The sequence below is a fragment of the Aspergillus undulatus genome (genome assembly GCF_047715775.1).
Source record: "Aspergillus undulatus strain CBS 261.88 unplaced genomic scaffold BDV17scaffold_29, whole genome shotgun sequence".
Taxonomy (NCBI): Eukaryota; Fungi; Ascomycota; class Eurotiomycetes; order Eurotiales; family Aspergillaceae; genus Aspergillus; species Aspergillus undulatus.
Window position 1 is genome coordinate 116,781 of NW_027396633.1, and position 20,843 is coordinate 137,623.

The 20,843-nt window shown below is 51.3% G+C and overlaps 8 protein-coding genes across 8 annotated transcripts; 1 reads left to right on the top strand and 7 right to left on the bottom strand.

The window, feature by feature from the left end:
- Window positions 1–1,125: 1,125 nt before the first annotated feature.
- Window positions 1,126–2,868, bottom strand: BDV17DRAFT_292009 (uncharacterized protein; the record flags this gene model as incomplete). Its single annotated transcript, XM_073762266.1, has 8 exons — window positions 1,126–1,318; window positions 1,389–1,394; window positions 1,455–1,629; window positions 2,026–2,239; window positions 2,297–2,334; window positions 2,408–2,522; window positions 2,585–2,683; window positions 2,779–2,868. 8 exons carry the CDS (start codon window positions 2,866–2,868, stop codon window positions 1,126–1,128), a joined length of 930 nt encoding a protein of 309 aa, XP_073614824.1.
- Window positions 2,869–3,984: 1,116 nt separating this feature from the next.
- BDV17DRAFT_298735 (chaperonin 10-like protein) lies at window positions 3,985–5,160 on the bottom strand (the record flags this gene model as incomplete). The annotated part of the gene is made up of 3 exons (XM_073763742.1): window positions 3,985–4,563; window positions 4,615–5,067; window positions 5,122–5,160. The coding sequence occupies 3 exons, from the start codon at window positions 5,158–5,160 to the stop codon at window positions 3,985–3,987; spliced, it is 1,071 nt and encodes a 356-aa protein (XP_073614825.1).
- Window positions 5,161–6,284: 1,124 nt separating this feature from the next.
- Window positions 6,285–7,467, top strand: BDV17DRAFT_282234 (TauD/TfdA dioxygenase family protein; the record flags this gene model as incomplete). The annotated part of the gene is made up of 3 exons (XM_073760167.1): window positions 6,285–6,477; window positions 6,535–7,098; window positions 7,160–7,467. The coding sequence occupies 3 exons, from the start codon at window positions 6,285–6,287 to the stop codon at window positions 7,465–7,467; spliced, it is 1,065 nt and encodes a 354-aa protein (XP_073614826.1).
- A 76-nt stretch (window positions 7,468–7,543) lies between these two features.
- On the bottom strand, window positions 7,544–9,747 carry BDV17DRAFT_298736 (transcription factor domain-containing protein; the record flags this gene model as incomplete). Its single annotated transcript, XM_073763743.1, has 2 exons — window positions 7,544–8,006; window positions 8,072–9,747. The coding sequence occupies 2 exons, from the start codon at window positions 9,745–9,747 to the stop codon at window positions 7,544–7,546; spliced, it is 2,139 nt and encodes a 712-aa protein (XP_073614827.1).
- Window positions 9,748–10,006: 259 nt separating this feature from the next.
- BDV17DRAFT_292013 (major facilitator superfamily domain-containing protein) lies at window positions 10,007–11,800 on the bottom strand (the record flags this gene model as incomplete). Its single annotated transcript, XM_073762267.1, has 7 exons — window positions 10,007–10,151; window positions 10,211–10,545; window positions 10,598–10,682; window positions 10,738–11,039; window positions 11,098–11,424; window positions 11,489–11,537; window positions 11,589–11,800. 7 exons carry the CDS (start codon window positions 11,798–11,800, stop codon window positions 10,007–10,009), a joined length of 1,455 nt encoding a protein of 484 aa, XP_073614828.1.
- Window positions 11,801–15,093: 3,293 nt separating this feature from the next.
- BDV17DRAFT_265108 (uncharacterized protein) lies at window positions 15,094–15,908 on the bottom strand. The gene has a single exon (XM_073758139.1). It carries the CDS (start codon window positions 15,803–15,805, stop codon window positions 15,551–15,553), a length of 255 nt encoding a protein of 84 aa, XP_073614829.1. The 5' UTR covers window positions 15,806–15,908; the 3' UTR covers window positions 15,094–15,550.
- A 585-nt stretch (window positions 15,909–16,493) lies between these two features.
- On the bottom strand, window positions 16,494–19,007 carry BDV17DRAFT_282237 (uncharacterized protein; the record flags this gene model as incomplete). The annotated part of the gene is made up of 6 exons (XM_073760168.1): window positions 16,494–16,928; window positions 17,125–17,444; window positions 17,494–17,660; window positions 17,721–18,012; window positions 18,128–18,438; window positions 18,487–19,007. 6 exons carry the CDS (start codon window positions 19,005–19,007, stop codon window positions 16,494–16,496), a joined length of 2,046 nt encoding a protein of 681 aa, XP_073614830.1.
- A 780-nt stretch (window positions 19,008–19,787) lies between these two features.
- Window positions 19,788–20,798, bottom strand: BDV17DRAFT_292016 (putative 3-hydroxyacyl-CoA dehydrogenase; the record flags this gene model as incomplete). Its single annotated transcript, XM_073762268.1, has 3 exons — window positions 19,788–20,327; window positions 20,387–20,688; window positions 20,735–20,798. The coding sequence occupies 3 exons, from the start codon at window positions 20,796–20,798 to the stop codon at window positions 19,788–19,790; spliced, it is 906 nt and encodes a 301-aa protein (XP_073614831.1).
- Between the last annotated feature and the right edge of the window lie 45 nt (window positions 20,799–20,843).

The window sequence follows — 20,843 nt, forward strand, 5'->3', positions numbered from 1 at the left end:
GGAGAGCACGGGAACGAACCATTTTCAGAGTGCTCTCAGCCGTGGTAAGAGAGATGGAATCCTTTTTCAACAGAAGGTCGAGGACATCAAGGCGCTCTTCTCGGCAGCATTGTGGACTGCCGTGCCTGACTCAAGTCCTGACCCAGATGGTTGAGTAAGCGGATCTGAAGGGGAGGCCGTTTCTTCGAGTAACTGATTCACGGTGTGAATGAGCCCCATCATGGACGCCACACAGATAGGGGCTGACTGCACGTATAGCTTTTTTTTGAACTGAGTCGATACGCAACGCCAATTACGGTAGATGGTTGGATGACGGAAAAGTTTGTCCACCTGCAACTGTAGTTCTGGGTTCGGGGCAAGCTGGAGGGCGGTCGATGCTTTGAAATGCTTGTGCCAATTGCACGCAGCATAATGAAGTAACAGTTTCTTCTCCGCATCATCTTTCCACAACTCCTCGGTCTGCTATAGGAGGACTCTCAAGGCCCCCTCGGCTAAAGTTGTTTGGCCGCTCAAGCTCGGGAGCTGGTACCAATGATCTGTGTTTGCCGTATCGACAAGGAATTCCTTCACTGAGAAATGTGCAAGTCTGATCTGGGTATCTGAGCGTCGAACAGTAACGAAGGAGGTCGTGCAATTGCTGATGACATGATCTGGAACCGGCAGGAATACTGCTGCCGCAACTTCTTCCAAGGTAAGCGGTCGAAAACAGAAACAGAGCCACGTCAGAATTTTGCGGGCATAGTCTCTATCGGAGGGCTCAATTCCCTCCATGACAGAAATGTATAGATCCGTATCTCCTCATCAGCGATGTTTTTTGTATCTAGGTCTTCGACCTGAAGCTTGACAAGGGCTGCGATATCACTCTGCACATTGTCCTTGAGGTCTAAATTGTTGAACTCACCACACCGTTTCATAACATCTGCCTCTGGACGACTTGTCGCCAGAATGTGCATTTTTTTGCCGTGTCTCTCCTGACAGTCTAGGAGCAGTGAACTTCTTTCCTGATGTTTGGGTGTCTGTGGACATTCATCCAACGCATCAAAAGTTAGGAATATGTCCTCTTGATAGGCCTCCATAATGTTGTGCAGGACTTCCATCAACATCTTATTGTTCGACTGGCTTCCTTTAGAACGATGCTCCTCGCACATCTTCTTTATAGGTCCGTCGAGTGGGGTTGAATGAAGTTGTCGAACTATACATTTGAGCATATTCCCGACAGTCTGGGATTTCCCGGACGTTGAATTGGAAGTACCAGTAGGCGCACCGCTTTCGTTGATCGTCACGGCACATCTGACTGATATCTTCGATGACTGTCGAGCTGCAAGAGATTAGTTTTGATCTGTTCTGCACTTTTTCTACAGTACTTGCATATCACATAACCGACTTACCGCAGCCTGCAAGAGTAGTTGAGTAGTCAGTATCATTTCGGGCCCATGTAAGAAGGCGCTAGAGACTTAACCCGGCCATGCAACCAGACGATCCCCCCTGTGTGAGATTTCCAATGTTTATAGCCATATGATTCCATGAGCCAGTCTCCTGTCCCCTTGACACGGTGATCCCGGGAGTTGTTTTGAGCATCGGAGTAGGGTGTCTGTGACAGCCATTCAAGAATTTCATTATTCTCGACACCTGTTTCCGCCAGTCAGTCAATCATTCGTGTCTAAGTGCCTATGAAGGAGAGGAAGGCTTAGAACTGCGGAGCGAATTTTCTGGAGTTCCTCAGTAAACTTGTCGATTGTTGCGAGGACATCGGCAGCCTGCTTCTTCAGATCTACCATGCATAAGCCACTTGACGAGAGGGATAGAGCAACAAACATCAACTCACAAGACCGGTCGGTGACAACTAGCCCATTGTCTAGCCGTGGTAGCTTTCGAGTCCACACTATCTCGAAGCTGCTGTAGCGGTTGCTCTGTAAGTGGAATGAGAGTGCTCCCTATACGGGCTGGATAGGGCAGATTTATCAGTCAGGTACCTGTCCCATCCGCTCCATACGAGGAACAATGGCAACCCATGGTGCTACATACCAGCAAGGCTTTCCTCATGCGTCTTTCTTACTTCCGCCGCATAATCCAGTATCGCGGTGTAAACACCTATAAGAGCAACCTCCAACTGCTCGTCACTAGCGCTGTCTTTGTGTTGGCACTCGTTGCCGATGATGGTAAAATAGGCAAGCATGTCCGCCAGGTACTCGGAGGCTTCGAATATAGCGTCTTTGCGCTCAATATTGCTCCTAACCATCTAGAGATAACTCTGTCAGTCACTACTGATGGCACACGGGAGGCAAGATACGCGTACAGTCATCCCCAGGGGGACTATCGCCCAGGCGGCGGATGCTTCATCCGATGGTTAGTACCTCAGTCGGACAACCCAATGGTGCAGAGCACCGCAGAGTATGACTACACTCACAGCAGCCACTCGGATCAAAGCTAACAACTGCCTTCACAATCTCCTGCACGTTCAACGTCGACGCAAGGATTTTCTCCGCGACGTTGCGAATCCTAATCTCCCTCTCCGGTCGCGGCTTCGTATAGTGAGCCCTTTGGTCCGATACTCTGTGTATTTCTCTGTTGTCTCCCCGATGACCTTCTCGATTACCTCGGCCGGGGACCGCTCCTCCTTCGCCAACCAGCGTTTGCGCTCTGGCTCGAGCCCGTCAAAGGCTACTTGCCAGAGGTCCTTCACCTTCAGTTCTTGAGCATCATCATGGACTGAAGATGCGATGGGAACGTTGGAATTTCCATTGATTCTCAGTTTAGGGTCATCCCATTAATTTTAACCGAGGCTTTCGCATGGACGACGGCGGGTTCAGCCCCGTCTGCATCAACGTCGTCTTGGAAGCAGAGTCTCGCACGTAGCTTCGCCAGCATGCTGAAGTGGCTTGATATCATGCCCAGGTGGAACCCCCAGTGAGTAAGAGATATTTTGGGCCTGGATTCTCCGTACACGGAGCGTCTAGACCTGAGGCTTCTGCGAGATCTTGTGAAAATCTTTCGTGCCCCTGTGTCTGACGCCCCGTGGCTGCACAGCTCACCGCGCATGAGATTAGAGTAGCTGTCTGAGCGTGATTTTTTCTATGCTTCAGAGCCCTGGCAGGGATTCCATGGACTTATGGTTGGTTGATTGGCTGCTTTTTCCTCACCTGGTTGGTAGTTTTAGGCGGGTTGGACTCCTAGGTATAGCCTCGCGGTCCAAGCACCCTTACTATGTCAAGGACAATTTAAATCTATTTAACTCGCTTCAGGGCTTCTAACAGCTACGAATAGGTCACCAAGCCTTCTATCCTCTATATACCGCGACTCCCTCCAGAATTACCCATAGCATACTATATGTAGGAACCGCCGCTGTGTCTTTTATCTTCTAGATCCCTTACTGAGATTTACTTGCCTAGGACCGGGCCCTGCCGGCGTGCTGTACCCACATCGACGACTATATTTGAAGAGAACCTGCTCCGGCTGTGAATTGATAACGTCAAGGAAAGCCTAAATCAATCTGAATGTGGCTCTGTATTGCTATGGGTAAGCAGAGGACTGTACCTAGGTAAGTACGGATATGGGTTTCTATGGGTACCTCACCGTCGCGCATTCCTTCTATTATCCAGGGCACAAACCGAAAGAGGGAAGCGCTTTTCAGCCCCGGGCCTCGCCCAGTAGCGAAAAACGCAAGAGCGATCTGTAGGTTTATATAAAAATACGGCAGGAACTGATCCGAACCGAGCGGTCCGAATATGTAGATCAGGGAGACACGATGGAGATGGATACATGGGGCCATTGCTTGTTGGAGTGATTTTGTAAGTTGGCTACGTTTTCGTTACTTCAGCGTGAGCTTGAGACCTGCCCAATCATTACACTGTGCTCTAACGATACGTCTTTCTTTGCGGTCAATAGACGCCCTGATACTAGCGATCCAATCAAGCATGACATGGTCTATCATCCAACTCCATATAGTACCCTTTGTGTCCAGTTCCCCAATAGTGGTGGAGCTGATTACAGGGTAACAACCAAACGCCCCTTCAACTGCGGATTCATATACTTCTCCGGCAGATTTATCCCCTCCTCCAAACTCATTGTCGTAACATGCGAACGGATTCCCTTCTCAGCAACCAATTTCATCATGTCCTCCGTGAGTCGCCGGTTCGCGACCAGACTGCCCTTCACGCTCAACTGCTTGAAAATCAGGTCAAAGGCGCTGAACTTGAAGCCCTCCACGGGGAGACCCAACGGTACGCAGACGCCTCTTGTTCGCAAGAGCTTTAGGCTCCACTCTGTTGCTTCGACGCTGTCGTTGCAGACGAGCACACCCGCGAGACCACCGTCTCCGGCGGCCTTGACAACCTCATCGGTTGCGTTGGGGGAGTTGGCGTCTATGATAGCTTTTGGACGCAAGTGCGACGGGAGTTCTTCGGCGAGTTGTCGGCCCTCTGGTCGGTTGTCGATGGCGACTGTAGGGTGACCGAGTCCTGCTGCGAATTGGAGGGCCAGGACGCCCAGGCCGCCGATACCGATTACGCCGACGGGGAGCCCAGGCTTGACGCTGGCTTCATCGATGCCGCCCCATACCGTTGCCTTGACCAGTTAGTGACCAATGCTCTCAGAATCGGGTGGAAAAAGACTCACCCCAGCACACATCAACGGCGCCGCTTGCTCGAACTCGAGACCATCCGGCAAAGACACACTGCAATCGGCGTCGGCAACAACATACTCTGCAAAACCTCCATCGGCCGAAATACCCGCCATATCCTTGTTCTCGCAGAATCGCGTATCAGGCTGGTCAGCCTGCCTCGGATCGCGCGCAACCCTACACCCAACACAGCTACCGCAAGCGTGTCGGAAATTCAACATGCCGACTCGTTGACCCGTCTTCCATCCTGATTTCACTGCCTTGCTTCCAACCTCGACGATCGTCCCGACTGGCTCGTGCGATGGCGTCATGGGGCAGGGTGACTTATAGACGCCTTCATAGACCTGGTAGTCGGTATGGCAGAAACTAGCGGCGCCGACTTTGAGAAGCAGGTCGTTCTCTTTAATTGAGGGGACGGGAATTTCCTGGAGCTCGTATAGAGCATTATACTGCGTTCAAATGAGCGTGGGGTTAATCGAATTATTTGGGTTAGGGGAAGCTACCTTGACAAGGCGCAGAGCCTTCATAGTTTTCGGTGCCATTGTATATACAGATTTTCGACGCTGGTCACTCGATTCAGACGGTTGACTTTCCCAAGTTCCTCATTGACGTGCTATTTAAGCTGGTCGATGTCCGTCGCATCGCTATGACGTGGTCGGCGGCTGCGGTTCCAGTTTCTCCAATTTGGGGTTGTGGATATCGCCCAGGGATTGATTTCAAAGCATCGCGGAGACACAGAGAACACGCTGCGAAGACAAAACTCCGATAGGCCCCTTCGGAGGATTTTGAACACCCCAAGGGGCAGGACATGGTGCTGGGGACTCAGCACCTGGTGTGGGTAAACCGCATCCATGCAGTTCAATGGTTCAGGGTGAGGGCATTGAATGTTTTGCGCCCACAAACGCAGGGATGCTTGGTCACTCTCGCTGAAAGGGAGCCATCTTCATGATAGATATTCTTGGTCGAAGAAGTGTATGCGATCGGTTTAGATCAGATCAGATAAGATCTATAGCCTCAAGGTCGCACGAGAGCCCTACGAGCCACGGTTAAAGTCTGGGGTAACGAGACTTTATTACAACGTTGGGAGACGTTGCTCTGGCTCAATCGACCAAGCAATGACCGAGTGTCGGATGTGCTGCCGCGCAGGCCGGTAATAAATCGGATTATCGATCTCTTGACCATCAAGCGCCAACGGGTGCCAATATAATCTGACCAGGGCATGCCTGTCGCTATCGCCGAACACCACATATCTCCTCAGCCAGCGATACTCCAGAGTAATATTCACCTCTGGCAGCAATTGCGCCATCTCCGAATTTATTCCGTGACGGCGATGACTCAACTTTATGCCCTTGCTCAGTGGTTCCCAATCTCTCCCCGATCTCGTCGTCCACGGGGCAGATTGCGTTCAGCAGCAGTCTACCAGACCCAAGAACATGATTGACTGACGATTACGCTGATCCCCGCACCGATCTCGTGCTAGTTGCCGACAAGCATTTATAGCTCATCGTCGATAGGAATGGCGCAAACAGTCAGATCGTTATCGCCGAAAGCCGATGGCACCCCATGTATACAGACAGACGTCTATAAAGATAAAGAGATCCCGGGATCCAAGTTGGACTTGCACTTCAAAAGAAAGGTTTAATTCAGCTTAACAGGCTTTGAGAACATGACTGTCCCAATTGTTGAGAAATACCCCTCCCACCCGAGGCAATATTCCTCCGGCTCCCTGGACGGCTTCAAGTCGACTGTCTTGACGCCCGTTATCGGCAACGAGTTCCCCAAGGGCTCTATCAATATCGTCGATGATATTCTCAACGCTCCAAATGCGGACCAGCGCATTCGCGACCTAGCCATACTGAGTAGTCCTCCCTCCCCCTCAGCTCAACCCTATCAGATAGCAAATCTAACGAACCTAGTCGCCGAACGCGGCGTCGTCTTCTTCCGCGCCCAAGACAATCTCACCAACGACCTCCAGAAGGACCTCATCCTAAAACTCGGCTACCTAACCGGCCGACCCTCCGAACACGGCCTCCACATCCACCCAGTAGTCAACGACCAGCGCGAATTCGGCGACTCCGATCCCCAGATCAGCACGATCGACTCGCGGGAGCACAAAAAGCTCTACAAGGGATCCTACGGTAAACTCGCCGCAATCTGGCACTCCGATATCTCATTCGAGAAGGCGCCGTCTGATTTCTCCGCTTTGCGTCTGACTCTCCTCCCCAGTACAGGTGGTGATACCCTCTGGGCGAGTGGGTACGAGCTGTACGATCGGATCAGTAAGCCGTACCGTGCGTTCTTGGAGACATTGACTGCGAACCACTCGGGCGATGGGTTCCATCGGGCTGCGGAGCGAGGCGGGTTCGGGCTTTATGAAAAGCCTCGTGGGAGTCCGCTTAATGTGGGTGGGGAGTTGGCGAGTGATCATCCTGTTGTCAGGACGAATCCGATTACGGGGTGGAAGAGTATCTTTCCTGTTGGTATGTCTCTTACATTGCCTCACTCCCCATTGAGCTGGGTGCTAATAGTGGCTTGTGTCAGGTACATTCCCAAAAGTAATAAACGGCCTCACCACCCGCGAAAGCGAAAACACGCTGAAGTACTTCCACGACCTGATCACCTATGGGCATGACCTGCAAGTGCGTTTCAAATGGGATCAGCCAAACGATATCGCTATCTGGGATAACAGGAGTGTCTTCCACACGGCGACGTTCGACTACGATGGGTTTGGTGAGCGGAGTGGGAATCGAGCTGTGGGGATTGGCGAGGCGCCCTACTTTGACCCGAGTAGTAAGAGTCGACGGGAGGATTTAGGGATCGAGGGGAATTTGAATCCTGTGCATTGGTAGCCTTACAAACCGTGGTCTTAGGATGAATGATATGATTGAGAAAATATTGTGATTCAAGGAAGTGAGACTAAGAAGACTACATACGCAACCCAAACGACTCCCCCATCTGCAAACTAAACGCATCACCAGCCCAAAAGTCTTCTACGAATAACTCGGAGAACGCTCGTCTCCCATCGAACGTCTCTGGCGTCTGCGGTGTCTCCCCACCACCGCTACCACTCTCACCAAGACCGCGACTAGCCTGCGGCGACGGAATCAAGAACCCCAGCGTAGGCGGATCCGTTAGTGATCGATCGAGACTATACCCCCTGGCAATATCCAGGGGCCTCTTTTCTGCTGTTGCTGTTTCTGGGTGATTTTGGTTTTGCTGAGCATCACTCACGTAGTCCATCGCCCGGTTAATCGCCGTTTCTAATGCATCGCGGTATTTCCTCACACTGGGATGTCGCTCCGCCATGACGAAGAGCGCGGATGAACAGACGCGGAGATCATTCGACACGCTTATTGTCCACAGGCGTGGGGAGCGGAAGAGGCAGAGACTTTAGGCCGTATTAGCATTGCTTTCATCCCAAAACTGGATGAAGAGGGTAAGGAGAGAAAGTACCAAATCGTCAACCCAGCCATAAAAAGCGTATTAATCAAAAGAAACGAATACCATGTTGAGTCCCGTTGCCGTAACCGCTTAAAATACTGACACATCTGACCAGAGACATACAGGCACCGTCGCGCGAGCTCGTCATCAGGCGGAAGGATAGAAAGGAACGGATGCAGAAGCGTCCGCATTGCATTGCTCCAGTGCATGTGGATAAAGTCGTCTTCGTAGGCACTCAAAACTGGTAGCGATTTCTGATACGCGTCGAGGGCGTCAAGGATAGGATGGACTTCGTGTAGGAGGGAGGGGAGGACCCGATCTACTCTGTAAATGCGGGACCGAGCGGCCGAGGAGATGCGAGACAGTTTAATACAGGCAATAAAGCATCGGATATTCGGGCCCTCCCAGTGCTCATGTGGACTCCGCGGCGATGTAAATAGATGCTCTGGTGCGTCTTCGCCCAAGGAATCATCAATATCTGCCGGCGGCTTAGCGTCGATTTCTTCATCCGCTATACTAAACGGCCGACCTAGAGACCACGCAACAGATCGTTCATTGAGATAAACGCTCCAGAAGAGCCTTCTCCGTCTTTGCGCTTCGTACGGCTTCAACCGTCGGTACTGCGCCTCCCGATGAAGCCCAAAGTCCACGCATATCCGCGTCGCAAGACCCATCATGTACCAGACGGACGAACTAGCACTGGATTGCAGGTTGTACATGGCGAGTAACATTAGTGCCTCGATGCTATTTATTGATAGGGATTCTTGGATCGCTGGTTGATATTGCATTGCCGTGACAAAGTAATTCCGCGGTGGTGTCGATTCGTACATTTCTGTCATGCGGAGGATTGCGGCACCGATGGCGTAGACCATGAAGATCTTGAACCGCGCGAACTGTGCTGATGTGCTAGAATTTGCACCGGTGGGGACGGGCTCATGTCGCCTCGCATGTAACGCATAAATCTCATCGCGACACAGGAATGGCAGACGCATCTGCATGCTCTTGAAGTACGCATCGAGTATGCGTTTTCCCATCGCGTCGTCTGGCGCCGATGCAGGGCCCTCGGCTTCATTCTCGCAGGGGCCAAGGAACTCGTTCGTTTCGTTCACGGGAATCGATTTCCACACGGCGTCTTGCACAATTCGGCTTATGTTTTCTGCTATTGAGAGGCCGGATGACGGGCCTAGGTAGTTTCCTTCGGATTTGGATATGTCGTTGGGGTTGTTGCTCGCGCTGTTGCTGTTTCTGTAACCGTGCCCTTGGATGAGGAAGTGAATTACTGCGCCGGGGTCGGGGGAGAAGGGGGATGCGGAGGCTGAGGCTGAGACTGCAGATGTGGATGTGGATGTGAATGTGATATTTGAGCTGCCTGTAGCTGGATTCCTTCTTTCGCTGGCCGTAGCATGTTGAGACTGGTATTTGTCGCCCTCTCCAACCTCCAGCTCCTCATACCCACTCCTCATCCCATCCGTGAAAGCAGCAAGCTGTGCCTCCAAGCTCTCAATCCTTGCCGCCAACGCCCCTTTCGACATCCCATGGTGCCAACTGGGCACACTATCGGATCGGATACAAGGCTGATCCGCGAGCTCGCAGTTTCCGCAGACCGGGGCGCCGACACACCGCTGCTTGCGCCTATGACAGCGGCGGCACGATTTAGGGATGCGTTTGCGGATGCGTGTTTCTTCCATTTATATATGACTGAAAATATCGAGCTGAGATTATTCTGAGGGTGTCATCCCCGAGGAGAAAAGCAGGGAAGTCCCCGCACTGGAACGGAATTGCTATTGAGGTTGTTGCGATTCGTCATCGCGGTGGTGATTGGGGAATAGGGCTGCTTAGGGTTTTGTCATTGCGATGGGGAAGCACGCCATAGTGGATGACGCCAGAAAGGATTGTGTTAGATAACCTACTAAGTATATAGATTTAATCTAAGACTACCATGCAAGACTATAGCGTAAATCTAAACCCCGGGGTATCGAAAATCACTAGCCCATTCTTCTGCTTCTTGTTCGTCCTCGACATTGTGACAGTCGTGATCCCCACCGAGACAATTGTAATTGCTGCTGCAATAAAGCACGTCCAGAGACCGGGCCTGCAAGGTATTAAGAGTCAGCAACTATCCCGAGCCCAAGCATTCTATAGGATAGTTACCTATACTCCGGCGCATCCTGATCGCGAAACACCAACCCCCCAATAACGCCCCCAACACCACCCGCGCCAACGATCAGCGCAGACCCAAACGCCCGCCGCCACTGACCGGTGATGTTATTTGACTGGTAGGTCAGCGAAGCAGGGATATTGGCGTTGCAGCTTCCTGTCAGGATGAAGGCACCAAAGTACCGTACCCCGTTGTTCTTCGCGTACCCCAGTAGTGCGACGCCGACGATTTGGAGCACGGCGTTCACCACGACCACCATGCCGCGTGTCTTGTATTTGTCGGATAGCCAACTCTCAATCAAGCCGAGGACGGTGCCGAAGAGGAAGCACTGCTCCACTTGTTAGTAGAGGTCTGCGCGCAATCGCTGCATAAGGACTCACGGGAGCTGTCAGGGTTTGCGCTTCTGCGACGCTGAACTGGAGACCTTCCATTAGGACGATTGGGAGAAAGTATGTGACCGCATAGCTTTCCTAGTTAGCGGATTGCGATAGAATTGCCGCTGTCGAGAATGGACACTCACATCACGATAGCAGTCATCAAGAAATTGACCGCAAGCAACCACCCCTGCCACTCAAGGCCGTACTTGATATACTGCTTCCACACGAACGGCGTGACGTGTGCATCGCCTCGATCCTTCTCAACCCGATCGATCATAATATCAATTTCACGATCCTTGAGAAACCACCGCGTCCGTCGCGCCTCTTCGGGGAAGTCGACGATGAGGATGAACCCGGCCAGCCCGATAGCCACAGTAAGAACGCCTTCGATGATGAATATCCATCTCCACCCGGCATGGCCCTGAATCCCATGCATTTGTTGCAGCTATCAACAACAATTAGCATGAGACGATTATAAAATTTCAAAGAGTTAGGATACCCACCCCATAAGCAAGAATTCCTCCAAAAGAACTAAGCCCACTCCCCAATAAATAAAACAACCCAATCCGCTTCCCTGTCTCGTGCCGGATATACCAACTACTTATGAGGAACACCGCGGCGGGAAATAGGCCTGCCTCGAAGAGACCTAGGATAACGCGTAACCCGGCGAGGTCGCGCCAGTCGTTGGCTAGTCCCATGCCCACCATCACGAGACCCCAGGCGACGGTGATGAAACCCATGAATATCTGTGGTCCGATCTTGCGGGCAAGGACGGTCATGAGCGGTTGGAAGACGGTGTATGTTGGGAAGAAGACGGCGACCATTGTTGACTATCGCGGTGGTCAGTTTTATCGTGGGTGCAGATAGGAGGCTGTAGTAGGGTAGGGCAATTACATAGTTTGTCCCGGTAAGGTCGATTTCTGCGCCCATGCCAGCGACGACTCTGTAGATACAGGGTTAGCGAGTTCTTGTCTAGGAGTGATCAGTAACGTACGCATTCGCGAGATTCACCCGGTCGATCTGACAAACGGTATACATGACAGCCACGACCACACATAGTCGCACATCAATCTTGCGTTTGATCCGCTTCACGGTGGATTCATCGTATTGTAGAGACGAGTTAGACGCCTGTGAAGAGAAGACGCCCTTTTCTTTATCCTCGACATGGTGTGAGTGGGAAGACTTGATCGTTGTTTCGACTGCCATTTGTTCTCAACTATGTCAACGCTCTATGAACGCAAAGGTAGGCAATACAGGGTAAAAGAATGGAAAGAGAAGATCGTCGGGCAGCACCTCGAGGCCTTTTCCTAGTTATATCTTGCTGCTGCACGACATAGCAGTGTAACAAGTGCAGCTATGCACACTTGACCAAGGCCATTGTGAACGTGGGGTCCAGGCTGGCAACCCCGGCCCGTCGCGCCTATCATGCGGGGGTGGGGATATGTAGTCATATTCCCTGACTACTCAGCGTCAAAGCGAAAGAAGAAGGCCTACATCTACACAAATGGGAAGCTGGATTGAGCTCCGCTGAAACGCCAACAGGATGTAAGGAGCTTGGCAGGAGGAGGTGGACCGTTGGAAGAGCTCTCGGGCACGGCGTGCCAGATCCTTGCGGGGTACCACGAGATTCATTCTAAACTCCCTGACTTTGATATTCTGTAGGGATAGGTGGCGGATGGATCTATTATGTTCTCGCGTGATTCAGGGATGTTGCGGGAATAAGCGAGGATCGAACTATCAACTGGGTCAATATGTGAGAATGCTGAACAGGCGTTTGCGGCAACAAGGTACTCGCATCCTTAAAGCTGCCGAGATTAGAGGGACAAAGAACCAAGAATTCCATAAAATCATATCTCATCATTCATGCATGATACCCCTCCAAGGATCACGAACTCGAACCTTCAGAAAGCCGCGCCAGAAATGCCAGCCTTGAAACACACTGGCACTTGAACTCCCCAGACATAGTCGGATTATCACTGGCTGAATGGCTATTCAAGAACCAAAAGGATCCCGTTGCCGAGGGAATTCGGACCGAGGACGGCCAGACCTCAGCTAGAGCGCCACATCGCAAAGACGAAGAAAGTCTCGTCTCCGTCTAGTATAGGTACACATGAGACAGGCGCTCAAAACGATGCCCCCGGCTGTAAAAAGAATTGCCCCACAGACTACATAATGCGCCGCTGCTTGGTAAGTATCGAATCAAACTCGTTCGATCGGTAGGGTACCACAATGATGGTGACTGGTCACTAGAACTTACAATGTTTCTTTGGCGACTATAAAATTTGGCACAAGGACCTGGTGATACAAGTAGGGTTCGAGAGACTGGGACATTGCTTCGGTTCAGCCTACTAGTCCAGGGCCGGGGGAATAGAAACGGGGTGTCAAGAAACATTTTAGCTATATGTGGGCACAACCATCAACTCATAAGCGAATGAAGCGCTGTTTAGCGTACCGTTCCTAAAATGTGATGCTCGGGTGGCTAAGGAATCCGTCATACTCCATACTCCATACTCCATACCCTCAGCTCATCTATCTATACAGATTCCCCCAATTCGCAAGTCCAGCCTCGTGTGCACCAGCTTCTGCGAGAGGTACCGCAGCTTCGCGCCCTGGTTTTTATCGGCGCGCGATAGGTTCTCGGGAATGGTAGACTTGACAAGCATACTAGACTCTGTGCTCATTGTTAACGGTGACCGTGTTGAGGAAGAATTGTCCGTTCTCGGCTCCGCTACTGCACGAAGGGTTAAACCGGGTTAGAGAGGCCAGATCCAAAAAAAGAGCTTCGTTAGGGTACCTAGGTAGTCTAAATCTCGACGGCGTGCCAGCTGCTTTTGAAATTCGCGCTTGCTTTCCAGACTACTTTGGTTCTCCAGCTGCTCAAGCTTCTCACGGCGAATGCGTCGTTTTTGAACGGAACTTGAGTCGCTCTCTTCGTCGGCACTCTCTACATAGCATACAAAGTTAGCGGACCTATGCACCCGCAAGGATGTGAGGGATTATACCTTCAAGCGATCCTGGGTATATGCAGCGCCGCTCTCTGTTCATCCTGATACCTGTTCTATCACGGAAATGGTACGAGAGGGTGAATGAGTACGTCCTGAATGCCGTGACCACCGTAGTGCTCTCGGAAGCAACGAGAGTCCGGATTCATCCTCAGATTCTCGTGGCATCCGCATAAGCTTTAGAGAATCCGCGACTGAGATTGGTCGGGTAGATTGAACAGGGAGGACAGAATCTTTGCGCGCTGCACTTTTATTGTACAGTCGGTGCCATCACGGCTTTTGGGATGTTAGGACGCACCATCATCACTGGAAGGCAGTGCGGCAGTCTCCCAGGGATCAGTATAAGAGTAAGGGCTTTCATCACTGTCTGGGTCAGCTATGCTACGTTCAAAAGGCATGGCGTCCACAGGTCGATCAACGAGATGGAATGGACGATAGATAGATGGAGCGGGCAAAGGGGCGAACCTACATATGAGTAGGCATTGGTTCGATGAACTTTTCACAATTGCCCACGGACAATCAGAGACAAGAGTACTATGTGTCAGTGCTAAGCCTTTTCCACGGGATATATTCGGTTGGTTGAGGCGCACGCAAAGCGCGTGTTGCTGAATCCGCAGAGTGGGTGTAGGATCAGCGTGAATAGCGCAAGAGACAGAATGAGGGGAAAGACTCTTGATTAGCATTGTGGCTTAGCCTGCTTTCGTATGCAGGAGCTGTGGCAGTGGCAGAGTCCGTCACACAGCACAGGCTGAGTGAGTCAGTGGCCATTAGCGACAGGGATGCTGCAGAACCTAAGCACTACGAACAACTTGCGGCCAGAAAATAGCGAGGTTTCCACAAAGAGTTCGTTTTTGAGCACATTCATCAGTCCAAGAGCGTCCTGTACATTCCGGACTTGCCTGTAACATTCAATATGATTGCCACTCACGGAACCCCAATTTTGCTCTGTTGAATCGTTACGGTTCACTGAGGTCCAAACCGCATCCAAACAAATCTGGAAATCAGAAGATGGGCTTCAGAGGCCGCAGCCCTCCCCCTACAAGCACCCCGCAAACGAATGACGATATATAAATGGTATCCCAAAATCCAAACGCCAGACAGAATACTGAAAGATACCTATCCTAGCCTCAGCTCATACCTACAAAGCCCCTTACTGCAAAGCTGTATTCCGCAACCTCAGCCCAGTCCGCTCCAGCTTCTGCGAGAGATAACGCAGCTTAGCACCTTGATCCTTATCCTGCCGAGATAGACCCTCTGATATTGTAGACGTGACATGTATGCTTGATGCCGTGCTCCGCGTTAACGGGGACTGCGCGCTGCCGATACTGCTTATTCTGGGCTCTCTGCAAGGATCTAATTAGAAATCCTTGCATAACACCGTACAAGGTAAGAGTAGATTTACCTTGTGTGCTGCCGGTCGAGGATCGACTGGCGCGCTCATCATCCTGCTGGGCAAGACGAGGTGTACCAGACTCCCTGTCAAAACTTTGCTTCTCACGACTAGCATTTTTGCTAGCACGTAGATAATCCCGCGCAGATTTATATTGAATATCTTGGCAAAGGAGGCAAATTAGAGATGATGGCCACTGACGAAGAGCATTGAAGCAATTGGCAGTGTCCCCTTACTCGGTTTTTCAACTTCCGATACGAGAACCCTCCGTCTGTTATCCGATAGCTTCACGGTGGGACGATTAACCAGCGGTTTGTCCGAATCGCTCTCGCATCTTCGCTCGCCAGTTCGTCGTCTGCGCGAAAGCGATATCTTCCGCTCCGTTGTCTGCGGCGGCGGCGCGACGCGCCTTCACGTTCGGGTGGCGCAGTGTACAGTACTACATCCTCCATTGACTCTCTTCGACAAGGACGCCATTCCCTACTATCAGATAAAGATTCGTCCTCGCCTAAACTTAGTGAATGGGCATCGAAAACCGGTGAACTGCCTAGTCAGCTTGAGCGATCAGGTGCGGAAGGAAATTTGATGGAGGGAGGAACATACGCCACAACTTTGTCTCTCCTCAGCGGATAATTGATGTTTGTAACCAGGAAAATGTCTCCAATATAGCACCTGGTGTATAGAGATTGTCAAGGGCAATGCAGGAGTATCAACGTTGGCGGAGGTGCGTTGCGGGGTTGTTGGCGAGGAGCACAGAGACGGTTGGCACGAGGCTGGCGTCAGCGAGGAAAAGGCCCAGGGAGGCTGGCAATTAATCATAGGTCAGTATGGCTCAGCCGCATGCATGGGCTGGGCCCCATGCCGGCATCATTGGACAGCCAGACTAGTGTGAGCATTGAGGATTGCCATGTAAATAGATGCGACTTGAATAATCTGGGGTTGAGAGGGATACGTCGATACTAAGGAGCTAGAAGGTACCTATTTCTTGAGGAGACATCAATAATATATACATTGAGATAGGACAGGGACCACGGAGCATCTTGAAGTAATTTTCCAATAACCTTATAGATCAGCGAAGTGCCTGGTGGTGAATCCAATCCTGTTCCGTATATCCTCGGGTAGTATCAAGATGCTTCTCAAACTCGTCAACTACCTTGATTACCCTCTCAAAATGTCCATAGTCCATGGTCTCTTTGCGGAACTCGGCCAATTGTATGGCCGTTCGCACAGTATTTCGAATTTGCCGTCCGTTCAACTTGACCTCCGCGAGCTTATGGGGTCCATTTGTGTTTATGGGTTTGGTTTCTGGAGATTGGCCGGCATTTTTGATCGAAGCGTAATAAGTGTACAATAGAGCCTGGAGGCTGTGCGATGCGGGGCTGAGTCTACTCGGGACAGCCTTGTCAGGCCGGTGTGCCGGGCGGACGGAGTTGTAGATCATTATCATATTTATAATTCTTGCTGAGATCTCTTAAGTGAGTGTGCACAGTATCTCTGTCTCTTTCTTTCATGCTATAGAGCTCTTTAACCTTTCAAAACCCTTCTCACAATCCCCAGCAAGATCATGATCCAACGTCCAGCGCATCCTCCTCGAAAAGAACCACGTCCAATCACTCTTCCTGGTCATTCCCATATTTGAAATCAGAAAGTCACGAATGATTTGCAGAATCCCGTCTCGAATATGAAATGCTCGTCGATTCCTAATGGCCGCTTGCACGCTGGTTGTTGTGCGTGATTTACGGATTGATTCATAGATACTGAGCACGGCGGAGATATACCGGGCTAGTTCCGTATCTCTAGATGAATCATTTGCATTTAAATGGTGCTGCAGCAGTCCGAGGAGCTTTCCAATGGCGAATCCGTCCTCCACTGCCATTGCGGCGCCCTGCGCTTGGTAGGGGAGGGTTGGGTGGCATGCGTCGCCGAGAAGAGCGACTGGGCCCTATTGAACATGATTAGTCCTAGGCCATTTTTTATGATCATTTACTTATAGAAGTACTTACCTTTGTCCACGTAGGTAGCTCCGGTAAATGTGTGAGCTTCCACTGTGTTACGGCGGGTACGCAGGATATCAATTTCGTTAGCCTGCCATAGTCAGTCTCGATAAATGTATAGGCAGAAAACGCAAGGAAAGTAACTAACGTCTCATCCCATCCCTCATAACTACTTTTCATCTCATTGATATCCCCCTGGGCCCGTCTCGTGCCCTTGTTGAGATTATCCGGGCGGAGCAAGACAAGGTTGAACTCCTCACCACCACGGACGGGATAGAAGATAGAGTGTTTATCTGGACCGAGCCAGCTAGTTATGGCGGTTTCGGAACAGAGCTCGTTTACCCGGTTGTCATTGAGAGCTTCGAGTTGCGAGCGCTGGAATATCGCGCGATAGGCTAGGTCGCCTGTTTCTTCGGGGTTGGTTGGGTTCTCCAAGACGAGGTCTCGGACTCGAGAGTATAGGCCTAGAAGCATTAACAAAGACCTAGCGTATGGAGTAGAGGCGGGGAATACCGTCCGCCCCGATGACCACGTCGCCTGCGACTCTTTCACCACCAGCCAGGATGACTTCTGGTCCTTCCAAAATGATATCTGTGACTTCGGCGCCCAGTCTGATTTCAGCGCCTAGGCGAGTCGCTTCATCAAGCAGGATCTGGTGGAAATCTTGTCTATGGATAATCCTATGACCGACTCGTCAGCGCATTGCATCCAGAAGGGTGAAGGGTTGGGGATTAGCATACACCCAAGAAACCCCAAACTCCTCGACAATATCCTCGCCAAAGGGCATACTCCTGAGAAGGCGTCCATCGTCGTATCGCCGAAACTCAACATTTTGTACCACACTGCCCTTCTCTAGAATCTGCGGTAATAAGCCAAGTGTTTGTAGGATTTTTGCGCCGTTTGGCGGGATCTGGATCCCCGCGCCGAATTCGCGCGCATGGGGCGAGCGCTCGAGAACGACGACGTCTAGGCTCTCGCGACGACATGCAATTGCGCAGGCTAACCCGCCTAGACCGGCGCCTACGATGATGACTTTCATTGTGATGCGGACATTGAGGAAGTGAGGTTAAATTTGGTTAAATGTTTGGGTTTGACTTGGCGGGAACAAGCGCCCCGATCAGCCCATTCAGTCTAATCTAGGTTACACGCCGTCCGACATAGTAGTACAAGGTGATCATCGGCCACTGCACGCTCTTTTCTCCGTGCGTAAATTTCCAGCCGTCGGTATTTGCTCCCGACCGAGCGATCAATGTCTGAACTTCCTGTGGCGTTCGTGTTCGCAGACACGAGATGAGCCCGTCGATCCACAGTGCCAGCGGCGCAACAGGGATAAGAAACGTGGAGAGCAAATGCACCGGTGAGTGCCAGTACCAGAGTGCCGTCACGTAAAAGCCCCAGAAGAAGGCGAGGGGCGAATAGAGACAAGTTGATACCTGTCGCGCTGTGATTTCGAAGATTCTGTACCCATTAGCACCTGAATTGTAGACATGCCGGATAGTGACGTACATGAAGGCATCCGCCTCCTCTACGGCACTCTTCAGTATCCCAGCTGCATCCTGGTCATCGAAATGATGAAAGCAGATGTTAAAAATCCGACATTCCTTCCTTCTCTCCTCGGCAACACGACCAACACTCCGTGCATCGACAGGCGTGTCCACAAAGCGCACATTGTTCTGCTTCTTTGCGATCGCACTCCACACATCCACGGGCGGGAACATGTCCGTCAACACAAACTTCACTGCTTCCCTCAGATCCCTCTCGGCATCGCGATTCAATTCGCGCTCGATAAACGGCGTCGGACCGCCTGCACCCGCGCAGCAATCGACAATTGTCGTCGACGACAGATCGGAAAGGTGCTCTTTGATTACGGCGCAGGCTTGCGTGGCGAGACTACCCCGCGACCAGAATGGCACGCGCAGATTCCACAGTTGGCTGAGAGAGAATTGCTCGTGGTGGTGGAGCCATGCTGGGCACCAGGATTGGTCGCCGATTTCGTGGAATTGGATGCGTGGCCAGGATAATGGCATTTTGGTGGTGCTGCGTTGTGTGGAAGAAGGATGGATGACGTGGAAGTTGGTTCCTGCAGCGCAAGGGAAAATATATATTTTGCCGCCTGTGCAACTTCTATACTACAACAACTGAAGCAAGCAAGACAGGGCAGTAGCAGTCATACCCGACCCCTCTCTGGAGTATTTCCTGGATATGGACTATTCAACCAAAGACTAGATTAGGACTGGTCTGTACACATAAGCGTGAGATCAACCCACCATAAGTAAATTGGATCTATCTATTGTCTTTTGAGCTGAAGTGCGCGTAGAGAGCGAAGCGCCAAGACGGTTTACGTATAAATAATGCACGAAACCCCTCCCTTGATTGTGCGAGAGAACCCAGATATATTTCGAGACAGACGCTCTCACCTTTCTGTCTACAGAACGATTGGATTGGCATTACTCTGTGATGTAGGAACTTAAGCCGCTAGCCCAGCTCCAAGGCATCATCAGTCGGGATTCCCCCTGCTTTCGTCATGATTGCGTTTGGCGTAGACGCGGGGTATACAGAGTAGATACAGGCCTGTAGATCGGGCGCAATTCTTGCGGACCTCGGATATACGGAATAGTTAATAAGAAGCATGTGGATCAGTTGGAGAGAAGTTTCTTGCATGGACTTTACATCCTTCGCTTGGCTTGGATGTATTCCGTAATGGCTTTATGTTTACATGGACGAATAACATCTTGAATTGCCGTATGGAGTCATGACAAGGACGATTAATTGAATACTACCATCAAGTACGTAGAAAATCAGCAGAATCATTTAATCCAATTACTCCCACTCCCCAACACCGCCTGCCCCCTCGCCAAACTCCGACTGGGCTCCTCCCCAAGCCACTGCGGCTCCAACCGATCAATATTCGCTTCAATCTCCCAAGCCCTTCCTCCTTCTACGTACATCGACGTCCCATTGAGCTCAGTATCCCCCAGAACTTTCCCAATAACCATCGCCACATCCATTGGTGAATTCACCGGTAATCCAGCCTTGAACCAGCCATCTTGCACACCCTTAACCATCGCCGTCGTCGTCATCCAGGGGCAGATGGCATTGATTCTGATTCCGTGTGCCGGGAAAAGGTAGAGCCGAAGTGCGCGCATCAGTCCGAGAACACCGTGCTTTGAGGCTTGGTAGATGAAGAGGCCTGGGGATTCTTTGAAGCCTGCGATTGAGGATACGAGGATTATGGAGCGGTCGGTTGGTGTTGCCGAGGGGCGGTTCTGGCGGAGGTACACGCTTGCTATCCTTGCAACGTAGAGACACCCGTTCATGTTGACGTCCATGACTTTCGTTGTGGGTGGCTAGGTGGATTCGTTAGTCGTCAATGCTCCTTTCTGGATATACCGATTTAATATCCCACCTGACGAATACTCTCCATATCCAAAGCAGGATCAAAAACATTGCCTATCTCACTGATCCCCGCACCAGCAACAGCGTGGTCAATGTGACCGTAGACCTCCATCGCTTTGTCGAAGAGGCCAAGGACAGAGTCGTACTTGGTGACGTCGGTCTGAACGAAGACTGCCCGTGGAGGAGACGAGCCATTATTTACTTTCCTTGCGACCTCCTCGCCTGCTTCGGTTGTGAGGTCGCCGAAGCATACGTACGCGCTGTTTTGGACGGCATATTCGACTAGGCTGGCTCCAATGCCGTTTGCGCCGCCTGTGCTGTTAGCTTGTCTCTTATTGAAGTTGAATGGGGCTCTTACCTGTGAGGACGACGACTTTATCCTTTAGAGAGTCGGGGGTGAGGTCCTTCGTGTATTGTGACATTGCGGGTTGATAGAGCGGAAATACCGGGAGCTCTGGGCAATTGAG